The 14018-nt window shown below is 39.3% G+C and overlaps 4 protein-coding genes across 6 annotated transcripts; 2 read left to right on the top strand and 2 right to left on the bottom strand.

Annotated features, from left to right (window-relative positions):
• Positions 1–2139: 2139 nt before the first annotated feature.
• On the top strand, positions 2140–4007 carry LOC104798568 (protein UNUSUAL FLORAL ORGANS). The gene has a single exon (XM_010520719.2). It carries the CDS (start codon positions 2605–2607, stop codon positions 3907–3909), a length of 1305 nt encoding a protein of 434 aa, XP_010519021.1. The 5' UTR covers positions 2140–2604; the 3' UTR covers positions 3910–4007.
• Positions 4008–4324: 317 nt separating this feature from the next.
• LOC104798567 (protein SUPPRESSOR OF FRI 4) lies at positions 4325–8009 on the bottom strand. 2 transcript variants are annotated; one of them, XM_010520718.2, is made up of 7 exons: positions 7675–7868; positions 6875–6975; positions 6559–6682; positions 5744–6156; positions 5467–5615; positions 5320–5373; positions 4325–4710 (listed from the first exon to the last, which is right to left on the bottom strand). In XM_010520718.2, exons 1-7 carry the CDS (start codon positions 7866–7868, stop codon positions 4639–4641), a joined length of 1107 nt encoding a protein of 368 aa, XP_010519020.1. In that variant the 3' UTR covers positions 4325–4638. The 2 variants fall into 2 exon arrangements, with proteins under 2 accessions (XP_010519020.1, XP_010519019.1); XM_010520717.2 differs by having other exon boundaries at positions 4325–5373; positions 7675–8009.
• Positions 8010–8180: 171 nt separating this feature from the next.
• LOC104798565 (putative phosphatidylinositol N-acetylglucosaminyltransferase subunit C) lies at positions 8181–9783 on the top strand. Its single transcript, XM_010520713.2, has 2 exons — positions 8181–8290; positions 8686–9783. Exon 2 carries the CDS (start codon positions 8790–8792, stop codon positions 9705–9707), a length of 918 nt encoding a protein of 305 aa, XP_010519015.1. The 5' UTR covers positions 8181–8290; positions 8686–8789; the 3' UTR covers positions 9708–9783.
• LOC104798566 (choline-phosphate cytidylyltransferase 1-like) lies at positions 9782–13053 on the bottom strand. Of its 2 annotated transcripts, none has more exons than XM_010520714.1 (8): positions 12881–13053; positions 12126–12239; positions 11239–11346; positions 11008–11050; positions 10670–10825; positions 10503–10583; positions 10187–10297; positions 9782–10095 (listed from the first exon to the last, which is right to left on the bottom strand). In XM_010520714.1, the coding sequence occupies exons 1-8, from the start codon at positions 12991–12993 to the stop codon at positions 9955–9957; spliced, it is 867 nt and encodes a 288-aa protein (XP_010519016.1). In that variant the 5' UTR covers positions 12994–13053; the 3' UTR covers positions 9782–9954. The 2 variants fall into 2 exon arrangements, with proteins under 2 accessions (XP_010519016.1, XP_010519017.1); XM_010520715.2 differs by having other exon boundaries at positions 11239–11334; positions 12881–13051.
• Positions 13054–14018: the final 965 nt, after the last annotated feature.

Raw genomic sequence — 14018 nt, 5'->3', positions numbered from 1 at the left:
ATCAGAAAAATATTTAAACTAACCATTTCTAAAAGATAATTTTTGTATGTATGTTGTCTTTGCTATAATTGTGTGTTTGAATTTCTTTTCATAATCTTGTTGTAATTCTCAATATGATCATATTCAAATATTCTATTATTATCATCTATTATTTTTTGTTTGATATTCTATATAAATATGATCATATTCAATCATAATGTTGAAGGATGTGACTCTTTTTCCATAAAAATAACCACGGTCTTGGTAATTAAAATGCATATGACCTCTTAGATTGTCATTATTTATTTTATTAGTTTTTCCATATAATTTTTTGTTTGTTAACCATTATGGTTCCCGTAACTTCGTCCCAACTACATCCATCCTAAATCCGGGAGCAGTCTTTAAAATATATACGATCGGGGCTTAGAGAGCAACATCCTCTCAACATATAAATACTCCCTCTCTCCCCCATTGATCAGCTGCTTTCGAACTTGCGATCAGGGTCTAAAGAGCAACACCTTTTCGCCACTCAGCCATCCAGTTATGGGTTTTTCATATAAATTATTTATTAATTAATTTTTCATTTCACTAATTATTTATTTATGTAATCGATCCCATTGAAAGGAAATGGAAAAGGAAAAGCTGCATAATCAGAAGCTTGACGAATATATATATCTGTCACATTGTTGTACGTAAAATTATCATGATGATGATTCAGCTGTTTTTTGACTAATCACTGCGTATAGATCATAAACTTTCTCTATCGCATGGATTATAATTTGACTTATGGTAATCATTTTAGTTTATTTGATAAACCCAATACTATATATATATATATATGTGTATATATATAATAACGTGTATATATAATTGTTGGTTTAAGTCATCAAGTGTATAATTCTTACTATTCTATAACATTCCATCGTTTTTGGACGGATCTATTCCGCCGATGATGTTACGTGTTATTCGTTACATGCATGGCATACATACATACATACATGCAATGTCATGAGATTTGGTCAACCTCATTCATAGGACCACTTAGCACTATTCATGAACAATCAAGGCGCAGTGTGATCATAATAATACGTGTTGCAAGAATCCATGAAACCTCTGCATCTATAATTAGCCTGTATATATATATGTGTATATATAGGAGTTAAGATGATGTGTATGTATATATATGCGTGTGGGTGTATGTATATACATGTATGAAGAAGATCAGGGTGCAAAATTTGGGAGCAGACTGGAACGTGTCCATCCTTCCTCGGCATTGATAAGAAAACTCTGAAGTGTAAGAACCATCACATCCACTGCCACTTTCTCACAAGAATCCAAACCAGACCACGTTTCCAAATATATAAAAATACACAAAAAAAGAGAAATCATACATATATATATATATATACATATATATGTGTGTATATATACACAAACAAATTATGATATATGTGCGTGTGTGTATATATATATAATAAAAAAATATCTCAAAATTGTAGTACAATCTCCTTATCTACATTCAATCAAGAACCCTATAAGCATTTTCTTTTTTAATGGTGAAATCCGTCTCACACCAGTTTGGATCGAATATCGTCTGGCCATGCATAAAATAACCGACAAATCATGCAGAACAGATAAACCAATCGAATTTGAACGGTTTAAGAAAAAAATTCAGACCTTAAAATAAACATATTTATTATATGCAAACAAAACAAGATTCTACTAGTATTGAACAAGATCATATCATATATTACTAGCAAGATTTATATATATATATATATATATATATATATTTGCAGCCTATATATATTGTTATATCTTTTATATATGCATAGTCAATTTGCCTGTATTCTTAATGCATTTCTGATGATTATATAATATATATATATATACTTATATTTTTAAAATAAAGAACAGCTAAATTTTACCTTTTTGTCCAAACAAGAAGTGGATGCAGCTTATATAAAGCAAGTTTTCTCACTTGAAATCCAAAGAACAAATCAAAAGGCGCAGACCATTTGCAAAGAAAAAGGAAAGGAACAGACAACCACTTTGTCTCCCTCTTTGTTCCTGTTTTTTTTTTTTTTTTTTACTTCCAAAAGCCAATGTCTTTCTACTTCTCTTTGAAAGGAAACAAAACCCTTTCCCAGATCTGATCCTCTTGCCCCTTTCCAATAATGGTTTTGCATATCTTTCATCAAACAATCACTCCAAAACCCTAAAACCCTTTTCCATTTTCCTCTCAAGAACGATATCATTGCAGAAAACCCAACACAATCTTTCAGAATCAAGGCGAAAGTAGGAACACCCAACACAAGAAACCCTACAAGAAACCCTAAAAACAATCGAAAGTTCCCATCTTTTTTGTTTTTTATGCCAGGCCCTCCAAAATTCCCATCTTCTCGCCCTATCTTTCACGTTCAAGCAAAGAGTAAGCAAGCCCATCAAATCATTGTCGAGCGAAACCAAGTTCTAACCCCCTTTCCTGTTAGCTTCTGCCTTTGGAAGGAAGAAAGGGACAAACTTTTTCACAAGAAACCCTAAAACCATTTGAAAGTTCCCAGCTTTTTCACCGAATCTTTCGTACCCAAGAGAAAAACAAGGAAACCCTAGTAATCTTTATACATGGATGTGTTCAGCAACCCATCACTGGCATTGCCTTTCTCTTACACCTTCACGAGCAGCAGCAGCAGCACGACAACGAGCAGTGACTCGTCTTCTGGTCCGTGGATGGACAGTCGGATATGGAGCAAACTCCCACCGCAGCTGCTCGAACGCGTCATCGCGTTTCTCCCGCCGCCGGCGTTTTTCCGATCGCGTTGCGTTTGCAAGAGATGGTACGGCCTCCTCTTCTCAAACTCCTTCCTCGAGATCTACCTGCAAGTGTTGCTATCTTCCTCTCGCCGCTGCAACTGGTTCCTCTTCTTCAAGCGCAAAACCCTAAAGAGCTACATCTACAAGACGGGCAACAGCAGAGGAAATCAAGTTGATGATCCAAGAAACGGGAATTCAGCTGAAGGCTATCTCTTTGATCCTTACGAGCTCCAATGGTACCGCCTCTCGTTTCCGTACATTCCGACAGGGTTTTACCCTTTTGGTTCATCCGGAGGGTTAGTGTGTTGGGTCTCGGAAGAAGCCGGTCTGAAAACACTTCTCTTAAGCAACCCTCTTGTCGGATCAGTGAGCCAACTGCCGCCAACTTCACGGCCGAGGCTCTTCCCCTCGATCGGTCTCTCCATTAGTCCAACCTCTATAGATGTTTCAGTCGCCGGAGACGATCTCATATCTCCGTACGCCGTCAAGAACCTCTCGTCGGAGAGTTTCCACGTGGACGCAGGCGGGTTTTTCTCGATTTGGGCGATTACTTCTTCTCTTCCTCGTCTTTGCAGCTTGGAATCGGGCAAAATGGTTTACGTGCAAGGCAAGTTTTACTGCATGAACTACGGCCCTTACAGTGTTTTGTCGTATGATGTTGCCGGAAACCGGTGGTTCAAGATTCAGGCGCCGATGAGGAGATTTATCCGGTCACCGAGCTTGATGGAGAGCAAAGGTAGGCTTATTCTTGTCGCAGCAGTGGAGAAGAGCAAACTGAACGTACCCAAAAGCTTGAGGCTATGGAGTCTGCAACGAGACGATGCCACGTGGATAGAGATAGAGCGCATGCCTCAGCAGCTTTACGTACAGTTTGCGGCGGAGGAAGCCGGAAAAGGGTTTGAATGTGTCGGAAACGGAGAGTTCATGATGATTGTGCTGAGAGGGACTTCGTCCCAGTTGATGTTCGACATGGCGAGGAAGGGGTGGCAGTGGATCCTGCCGTGTCCGTACGGCGGCAGCGGCGGCGGAGGAGAGGTGTTGCAGGGTTTTGCTTATGAACCGGCGATCGCTACGCCGGTGGCTAGTCTTCTTGATCAGTTGGCTCTCCCCTTCTAAGTCGTTCGTTTGTTAGTTTTAGATTAGAACTGCGTGTCGTTTTTGTATGTAGTAGCCGACAAGATTTCTTGTAGCTGTTGTCTTTTCTTTTTAATGTGTTAACTTTGCTATTGTCTTTCATGTAAGTTTACAAATCTGTGTAATGAAGGTTTAGTACTTAGACTTCTACTTTTAGTATTTTTAGTAAAATTAAAAATAAAAAACTGCAGAAGTTGAAGAATTTGATGATTAGATTTATCAAAGGAACAAACTTTTTTTAGTTTCCTTTATTACAATACACATTGTCATAAATCTCACAATTGCATGAACTTTTATCCAACACTACAAGCTTCAGACACACAATAATAATAATAATTAATAATCAGAAGCCATTTATTTGGTCAATTTAATATTTTATCCAGAAGAAACATATTAATGATCAGAAGGAAAAAAAAGGAAAGTTTCTTCAAACAAGAACATAAAGTTTCCTAATGCCAATGAACTCACAATGTTTTTTTTCTCTACTTCTCTCTTGTTATATCTGTGACAATGGAAACTAAACCTAGATTTAAGGATACAACACAGAGAATTTAAGAAAAAAGGGGGGAATTTGACAAGAGCAGACCTCTCTGGCTTCAGAGAAATCTGAAAGAATGGGACTTTGAAGAGAGAGACCCTGACAAAATGTCCCTTCTTCAATGCTTTTAAGATGGTTCTGAGAGGTTCCTTTTCCTTTAGAGCCGAGAGTGACTAAAACGCCATCCGACCAGCGAGCCTGCCCTCTGAGATCCGTTTGTCAATGGCCGCATCGATCGAGTTCATCTGAAAACAAGGGATAATCACGTGATTTATCGAGGGGGAAAAGCTCGAAGCTTTTGTCAAAAAGATGGGGTTGCTGTAAGACCATGGTCATCTGCAAATTGAGAATACACAGAGGAGCTGACCTGGGTTTTGAAACAAAATCCATGGAGTATGATCTTGTTGAACCAATCACCAGATTTTTTTTTATGATACAACAGAAGTAAGAAATATAATCGAAATGGGCATATGCATACGGTTTTTTTTTCCTTCACTGTTTATGGCTCTAAATGCAAACTTTCCCGACATCTTAATGTACTTGTACATGCCCACATCTCGGGATCGCATTAAAAAGCAATCCCGAGACATCAAATTTAACACAAATGCAGCATGCTCATGGACAATGGCATTAGCAGCAAAGGAAGAAATGCTTCTCGTTCTTGCCTACGTCTTATTAATCTACTGAAAGGAAGAAAATAACTCGGAATTTGTGGAGGTACCTCTTAGCAGGTAACAATTCACAGAACTTAAACAATAGGAGTCTGAAAATAGAAAGCATGAATAGAGCCTACCGAGTTCGTTAGACGTGTAAAGCAACTTTCCATAACTTTTAAAGGGGCAGATGTAACTTACCTGGCTGGTTTCATCATGCACCTGGTATTTCAGTAAGGACATTCTTCTTTCCTCCTACAAATATGAAGATTTCAAGTCAGAATAACACATAGATTACCCTGTGTGTCCAATAATATAACACTGTCTCTACATGCATAGGAAACTGACCATAGACATCGCTTCATCATCCCATACAAGATAGACCTCATTAGTCTGAGAGCCAGGAGGTTTGTTTGCGATTACAGGAGGTGGTCCAATTGAGGGGCCACTGGTGTTTGGACCGGAGGCATATGAATGCGAATTCGGTACCGGTATACCTGCAACACAGAGAACATAAATAGAAGTTATATTTTGACTCCACTCAGTAACTCTGATATATGGAGATAACATTATTCAACAATTCCTATATCTTATAATTGAGAAAAGGTGGTCAATCAGATCAAACCTGGAGTAGTTGGAGCATTATAGACACCTGAGCTAATAGAACCAGCACCTGGATGAGCATCCAATGATCCTTTGGATTCTGGGGCAGGAACTGGCTGAACACCGACGGGCAAAGGAGTTGAAAATGGTGAAGTGTGAGAAGGTAAGCTGTTACTCACAACAGGGAACAGCGGCTGTGAACCAGGCATTGCAGGTGATGATGAAGGAATCCCGGGAGGAGGGGCTGTCAAAGGTACTGAGGGTGATGATGTTGGCATAGGCGGTCTCATACCTTGCACCGGGAACAGTGGTTGTGGTGGATACCCCATTGGGGTGGTTGGCGGCATAGAAAATGCTTGATTATGTGGATACCATGGTTGTGGACGAGGAGGAGTAGGCCATCCAGAAGGAGGCATAGGTACAGGAGCACCATAACTGTAAATGAAACAAAAAGAGATAATTACCTTACCTAGGTCAGTGGTTGATTCAAACAGTCTAATATGGTGAGCAAGAAATATGCAGACCACTTATGATCACAGGTTTTCATCCTCAAGCTTAATTGCAATCATAATTCCATACAATGTCCATTTATTGTCTTGGAGAGAATGAAACACAAAGCAGTATATTTTCTAGAAAATTTAGTGTGTGAGTTTTTTTTGAAAATTGAAACCAGTAATTGCAAGCAACAATAAGAAATTGAGGCTTATGGCCTTTTCTTCATAACCATACAAGAGAACCCAAAAGGAAAGACAGGATCTGGATCTCCCAAATGTCAAATCGATATCCTATATAAAAAAGAACAAAGGTAAAAAGCATAATCTGCAAATAAGGACTTACATTGGTCGCACAGCTCCAGGAACAGGCCGAGGAGGATATACCACACCATATGGTCTAGGAACAGCACCAGCAAGAGGGGTGGAAGGAATATCGACTTTGGGAACTTTAGCAGGAGCCTCTTCCTCTGCAGGAGACAAAATTCAGTTAAAAAGGTTCCACGTGCATTTGGCAATACTAGTTTGTAAAATAAAGAACAAACAAGATACAAGAGTGTGGTACATTCACGTCTCTGAGTCATAGACAGATCCTTTTTCCATGCGGATAACAATGAAAGAAAATTCGCTTTAATACACAAACCAGAGTGTTAGCTTCATACCTTCTTCTCCATAGTGAGCAGCCAAGACATCAGCAGGAATACCTTGCATTCCATAGATTTCGATATCGGTTGAATCTCTACCAGGTTTAGCATTAGGAACCCTGGCATAAAAATGCAAAATACCAAATTAGTTGCATTACAGAACTTAATAAGCAAAAGATCATGAAAATAACAACAGCTAGTGTTATCACATGTCTTTTTTGCATCTCTATTAAACCCAAAGAACAAAACTCTATGAACCCCGGACACCGCCTACCTCGAAACTGAAGGGGTTTTCCAAAAGGGATCCAAAATTTTTATCCCAAATCTTAGCCGATGCTAAAAACTAAATCATAGAGTAGTAAAAGCAAACAATTCAAATATCAACTTCCACAGAAAACAATAGAAAGCATTCATCATTCATCCCAACAGTAGAAGCCACTCATATGAGATTTAAAGCAGCAAACCCTGAAAATTTTCCCAATAAACCCTAACGAGCAAAACATCAATTTCTCCACAACAATTCACCAAGCCCTATAAAGGAAAAAGGCACCATAATCTACTTTGAGCCAAATCAAATGGGTTCCTGAGAAAGTTATACAGATTTTAACGACAATATCCCCAAATTCGCTGACAATAACTTAATCAACCCATGAAAAACCAGTAGAATACGTTCCACTAGAAATTGAATGCTGATAAACAGAACCAACCAAGCAAAATTGAAACTTCCGCACCAATCCAGAGAGCAAAATCGCTGGATATGAATTCAAAGCAACCCTATCAAACAGGGAACCGGACCAGAGACAGAAGAAGATACGTACTTTGTAACATTCTCCTTGTGAACCTGAAGGACATGGATCACCATTCCTCCAGCAGTGGAGAGCTTCTTATGGCAGACATGGCACTTGAAGTGCTTTGCCTTCTGGTGTTGTACCAGAATCTTCTCGTCGTCGAACTCTCTGTCGCAGTAGTAACACCAGACCTTCTCCGTCACCCTCTTCTTCTTCTTTCCCATCACTACCCTTTATCGCTCGCTGTATCCCCTTCCACTCACCAGATCTCTCTTGTCCTCTCCCCAAATCTACCTCTCCCTCTCTCCGTCGTCGTCTTCTCCTTCTTCGCTCGCTAGGGTTTCTTCTGCGATCTCTTTGATATTTTTTCCGTTTTTATTTTCTAGCTCGACCTTTGCCTTATATTTATTGAATAGGGCATTTCTTTTGTTAAGACGGCGTAAAGACCCCAAACTTTTCTAATAGTTTCAATTCGACCCCTCTAAGTTTTCTTATTATTAATAAAAGCATATAAGTTTTAGCGATTTCAATCAAGTCCTCTCCTCGTGTCACTCCCACCTGTTTACAATAACATTTACCTTCGCCGTCTCCAAATTTTCCCTCCGCCGCCGTCGCTATCAAATCTCGCCGTTCACTTCCGGTGACGGTGAGTCTCCTCTCTCTTCTTCTTCTTCTTCCGTCTCCTTCTTCCTCCTCTTCTCTGCCACGCCTGTTATTGGGCCTGTCGAATCAAATCTCCAGCATCGCAGATCCTCCGTTTTCCGGCTTCGATCTCGCCGGAATCCAGCAAAAACAGCGATAATATCTGTGATTCCGACCAGAATTTCTCCGGTTCTGGTCGGTTTTACGTCGTTTCCGGGACGAAATCTGATTTTCCCCTATAGGCTCATATTCCCTTTGTTTCGTTGTTTCAATCGTGGGATATGGGTTTTCTTAATGCAACACTCAATGTTCGGAAAGAGAATTCGCATTCTGAGTCTAGATTCTTGTGAGACGAGCTCGTGGGGATCTGATATGTTTAGCTGTGTCGATGTTTCGCAGGACGAAGAAACTTTATCCGCCATTACCAGGAAAAAGGAAGAAACTTTCTGTCTGCAACTCGGACTCTGCAGTATAATCTCAGGTTTTGATCAAGAACCAGAAGAATGGTAATGGATGCAAGCTTGCATGCGAATTCATCTCCAAAGCCCAAATGGAGGAAAGTAGCCTATGGAGGGATGCAACCAGGGTACGATGACAATTACACCGATGAATCATTCCTCGAGGACATGGTGATGAATGCCAACGTCGTGAGGAGGAACTTGCTGAAGGTGATGAAAGACTCTGTCTCAATTTCTCAGTACCTCTGCATTGTTGCACTTGTGGTCTTGGTTTGGGTTCACACCCTTAGATCAACCCTAGACGAGAATTCTCTCTTAGCTCTTGATCTTACCCTACTAGCATCTGGCTTCTTGATTCTACTCTTAACCGAAGAAAAGATGCTGTCCCTGAATCTCCTCTTTAGGTACATCCTCAACATCTCGTTCTTCATCACCGGTCTATACATCTTAGCTCCGATATACCAAACTCTGACCCGATCTATAAGCTCGGACTCTATATGGGCAGTCACTGTTTCCCTCCTCGTACTCCACCTCTTCCTTCACGACTACTCCGGGTCAACAGTTAGAGCGCCCGGTGCCCTGAAAAACCCGAACTTGACGAGCTGCATTTCACTGAATGCTTCCATCGTAGCTTCGGTCTTTGCTTCTTCTCGCCTCCCGTCTAGGCTCCATGTCTTTGCAGTGATGCTGTTCTCCTTGCAAGTCTTCCTCTTTGCCCCTCTTGTCACTTACTGTGTCAAGAAATTCTCCCTCGGCTTGCACCTTCTCTTCTCTTTTGCCCTAATGGGTGTGACCCTTTCCTCCATCTACGCCCTTCACCGGCTACTCTTTGTTCTGTTTCTTGTTGTTTTGGTTATTGTTAACGTTGTCTGCCCTTATTGGCTTATTAGGATTCAAGAGTATAAGTTTGAGATCAATGGTCCTTGGGATGAAGCTAAGCTTTGTTTTGACATCAGAGACTGAAAAAGTTTCAAGCTTTCTTTTTTTTTGAGTTGTATATATACATGTATGTATGTATGTATGTATGTATTTATACATATGTCATTTACTTTCATTTATATACACTTTGGAAAGAAGTAGAATTTGATCATAACTCGTTCAAAACTGAAACATAGTTGCAGAGCAAAACCTAGATTGCTCGGTTTTATACAGCGTTGATACAAAATACTTAAGTAGAAATACAGCTTCTTCTTCTTCTTCTTCTTCTTCTTTAGTAAATCTCTTCTTCGCTCTCGCTATCTTCAAACCCGAGGGCATGTTCATCGTCACTGTCACTGTCTTTATCGTATATGAACCCGACTAATAGTTGCCCACGAAACCGTTCTTGAATCCTCTCCCTTATCGCCGTTCCCTGATGTGTAATATTCACAGATTTGTGCTAAAATATTCCGACAGAAAACCATGATTTCAATGAACTTGTCCCCAAGTTAAGACTTTGTTACCACTTTGTGACAGCGTTCCTCGAACATTTCCAGGAACCCTGCGACTAACCGGTCTGCATTCTCGACCCATGTGTCACGCCTCATTGTTGCGGTTCTTGTCACTACTTGTATCTGCATGAACCATCTCATAGATCCATCAGTATACTGAGTTTTTCACCATAAATGTGCAAATCCATGTTCTAAGTTCTAACTCCCTTCAAGATTATCTTTTGACAATTCCCCTTTTGTGATCTCAAAGACAAGATTGAAGATCCGGTATCTTATCTTCATTATGCTCAAGGTTTATATCATTTCAGTATTGGAATATGCATCATACCTTTTCTTCCACTTTCTCCTGCTGTTTCTTAACTTTCTCGCGTAACTTCTTGAGCCCCATGTTTACTCTCAACCGTTTTTCCTGAAAGAAGATAAGGCCGGACGTTGAAAAAATATTATCGCCGCATAAATTTTTTTTGAAAAAGAGTCTCAAATGGAAGAACATGCCTTCACATAGCTAACACCAAGATCTTTTCTTGTATACCCACGATCCAGATTACGCATCACATACTGGTTATAGTCTTTGACTATCCTCATTATAATGTCCGATGTGGATATCCCGTCAGTCCGTTTCGTTTCCTTGAATTTTCCAACCGCTCTGACCTATACAAGCAGCGGATACAGATTTCAGACAGTATTTTGTTCGGTATGATAAACAGTTTACAAACACAGATTACTGATAAAACACGTGCCGGTCTTGTGCTCCTCTCATGTGTCTTTGTAACGTAGGTTTGGTCCTCGGACCGAATCAAGAGGAAAGCAAGAATGCAACTAGTGATACTTACGAATTCATAGACATCTTTCCCTGCCCCACTTGTATCGGCGTAGCTATAAGGTCAGGATGAGACAAAGGAGAGACCATTAACTTGCAGGATAAAATCCTGAGCTTGACAAGTTAATTAGTTCTCTGGGCGTAGTAAATGAGATCCAGTGATGAAGTATTTAAACAATCAAGCAAAGAATTCTCAAACAAAGAAAGAGCTAAACCAGATGTTAGAAGCCGGTCCAAAACTTACGGAAGAGAATCATGTGCGACATAATCTATCCGATGTTTGTCCAGGAACTCTTGTGTAACAACCCAAGGTGCATCGGGGATAACCTCATCGACCCACCTGTCAAAAGTTCTCAAAAAAAGAAGCAAAATAGACTTTACTATATACAAATTTCTAGATTTAATGTAAAGGAATCACATCTCGACTGGTGACCGAGGTTGAAGGATTATACAGAACGATCTGTGGACAATTCTAGTCTAAAATTCTAGATTCAAACTCAGAATTCGACCTCGGCAATAGAGGATCATGTGGAAGAAATGCCTTCATGAGATTATTGATCAATAATGACTCACATTCAGCATGTGACCACAAAACTCGACGACTAAATGCAGAATGCATCAAGGTATCATCACGGCCACATGCATGAGACAAGCAAGTATATGGAATTCTAGACAAAAAAACACGGATTCAAATTCAGAATTCGACCTGGACAATAGATGATCAGGTGGAAGAAATACCCTCATGAGATTCCTGATCGATGATTAATCATATTCCACTTGTGACCTCAGAACTGGATAACTACACGCAGAATGCATATAGATATCATGCCCACATGCGCGTGACAAGCAAGTATATGGAATTCTAGACTAAAATCACAGACACAAACTCAGAATTCGGCCTCGACAATAGAGGATCATGTGGAAATAATAAGGTCTAATAAAGTCTAAAGATGACCAATGACATTGTAAATGGTTAGAATAAGGTGGTTCCTCACGAGATTCTTGATCGATGATTACTCGTATTCGACTTGTGACCACAAAAAACTGGGTAGCTATATGCAAAATACATAAAGATATCACGCCCACATGCACGAGACGGGTCGGGACGAGAGCATAAACACGAAATTGAACCTGCAGTGGCGAAGAGACTCGTAACGCTCCTCATCTGTCATAACAGTTTTCCCCTTATACTTGTGAGTGACTTCATCATTGCAACAACCCACCAGCAAGTAGGTGTTTGGAAATCTGCACTTTTTCGGAAAGTTTTAGATTTTTTTTTATGGAAAGTTACAAATTTTAGATTTGCAGAAACCCAGAAAAGCATCACCAGAGACATCTGATCATTACAAATATTATCATTAGGGTTGCAAAATCTCATTGATAAAAGATTGTGATTTCCTACTCCACATTGATCTGAAGACAAGTTTCTGGAAAAAAAAATCAAATTTCCAGATACATGGCGAGTAAAGAGTCCCCCCAAATTTAAACTTCGATTCAAAGGGGAGAAAACCTAATTTCAAGCTCCGAATTGCATGGAAACCCCCATATCAAAACCTTGATTTTGAGAAAAAAAAAAATGGGAAAAATATGAACAGCAATGAAGAAAGACAGACAACAAGCGAAGAGAGACCCAGAGAAAGTTTCAGGAAAATCCAGACCGGCATGAGCTTTGTTCGTCGAGTAAGCGACCAAGTAGAACAAACAGATCATAAATTCAACCAAAATACATCATTCCGCCATGAAATTACAGCCACGAGTTCACTGTTCATCCATAACCAGCCATACAAACAGGAAATTTCGCAAGTCAAATCCCGAAGCTCCAAACACGACAACAACCAAATTCGACTCAGAATTTTACAGAGAAATTGACTATGAAAAAAACTCACAGTTTCTTGGCTTGCTCGAGAGAACGGGCATGGCCGAAGTGGAACAAATCGTAAATTCCATCGGCGTAGACACGAATCGGCCGTTCTGTCTCTCCAAGCTTCTCCTCCGCCATTTCTCTGTCTGAACAGAAAAAAAAATTGAAGGTTTTTGTGTGTGTGATCTTATTTTGACGTTAATGAGAACAGAGGGGGGCGAAAACAGAGACAACCCGACCCACTTTATTCGGTCGGGCCCGGTTTTCTATGGTTATCATCGGTTTTGTAACTTTGGTTTATTTAAGTTTTTTTTTTTAAATTATTAGGCAGTGACCTACGCATGTAAGTCACGGATCATGGATCGCCTCGTGAGTCGATCCATATTTTTCTGAGGTGAACTCAAAATATTTGAATCCAAAAAAAATCGGGCCAAACGAGTCAGTGCATCACGAGTCGGATTCGTGGTGGGTCAGCTCGTCACGAGCCGACTGGCTCGCAGGACAAAAAAAATTATTTTTTTTTAATTTTAATATTTTTATATATTTTTATATACAAATTATATTTTTTTATTACAGTTTGTTTTTGTTTAAAATTTTATTTTTTTATTATATTTTAAATATTTTTTAAATATGAAAATTAGTTTTAAATATTTTTAGTATTAAAATTTTATTTTTAAAAATTATATATTTGGCTCACAGACCGGTTCTTTTAGCTCGCGGGCTAAGACGATATGGGTTAGACTGATATATTTATGGCTCGCTAAAAAACGGATCGAACTGTACTGGGTTAAAATTTTTCAGATCGGAACGAGTCAGGTTGGGTTGGACCGGGTCGGTCCGTCCTAGGAGTGAGTTGACTCGTGAGAATCTTTTGTTCAAACAAAAACTACTACAAAAAAATAATAAAATTTTCAAGTTGTTTATAATATCGCAACCACCCAAGAAAAATACGTACACCAATAATTAAATTGTCAAAAAAGAAAACACGAACTTGCATACGTATGGAGTAGGGGAATTACATATTGACAAAATAAAATTCCAAAGTCATCCAACGAAACAAATATACATATATATATATATATATATATATATATAATTTACTAATAATCTATAATATACATATATATATATATATATATATATATATATATAGAGAGAAGAAT

This window comes from Tarenaya hassleriana, unplaced genomic scaffold (genome assembly GCF_000463585.1).
Source record: "Tarenaya hassleriana unplaced genomic scaffold, ASM46358v1 Cleome54, whole genome shotgun sequence".
Classification (NCBI taxonomy): Eukaryota; Viridiplantae; Streptophyta; class Magnoliopsida; order Brassicales; family Cleomaceae; genus Tarenaya; species Tarenaya hassleriana.
Note: the sequence above shows the minus strand (reverse complement) of the source record. Positions and strands in the feature narration are given on the sequence as shown.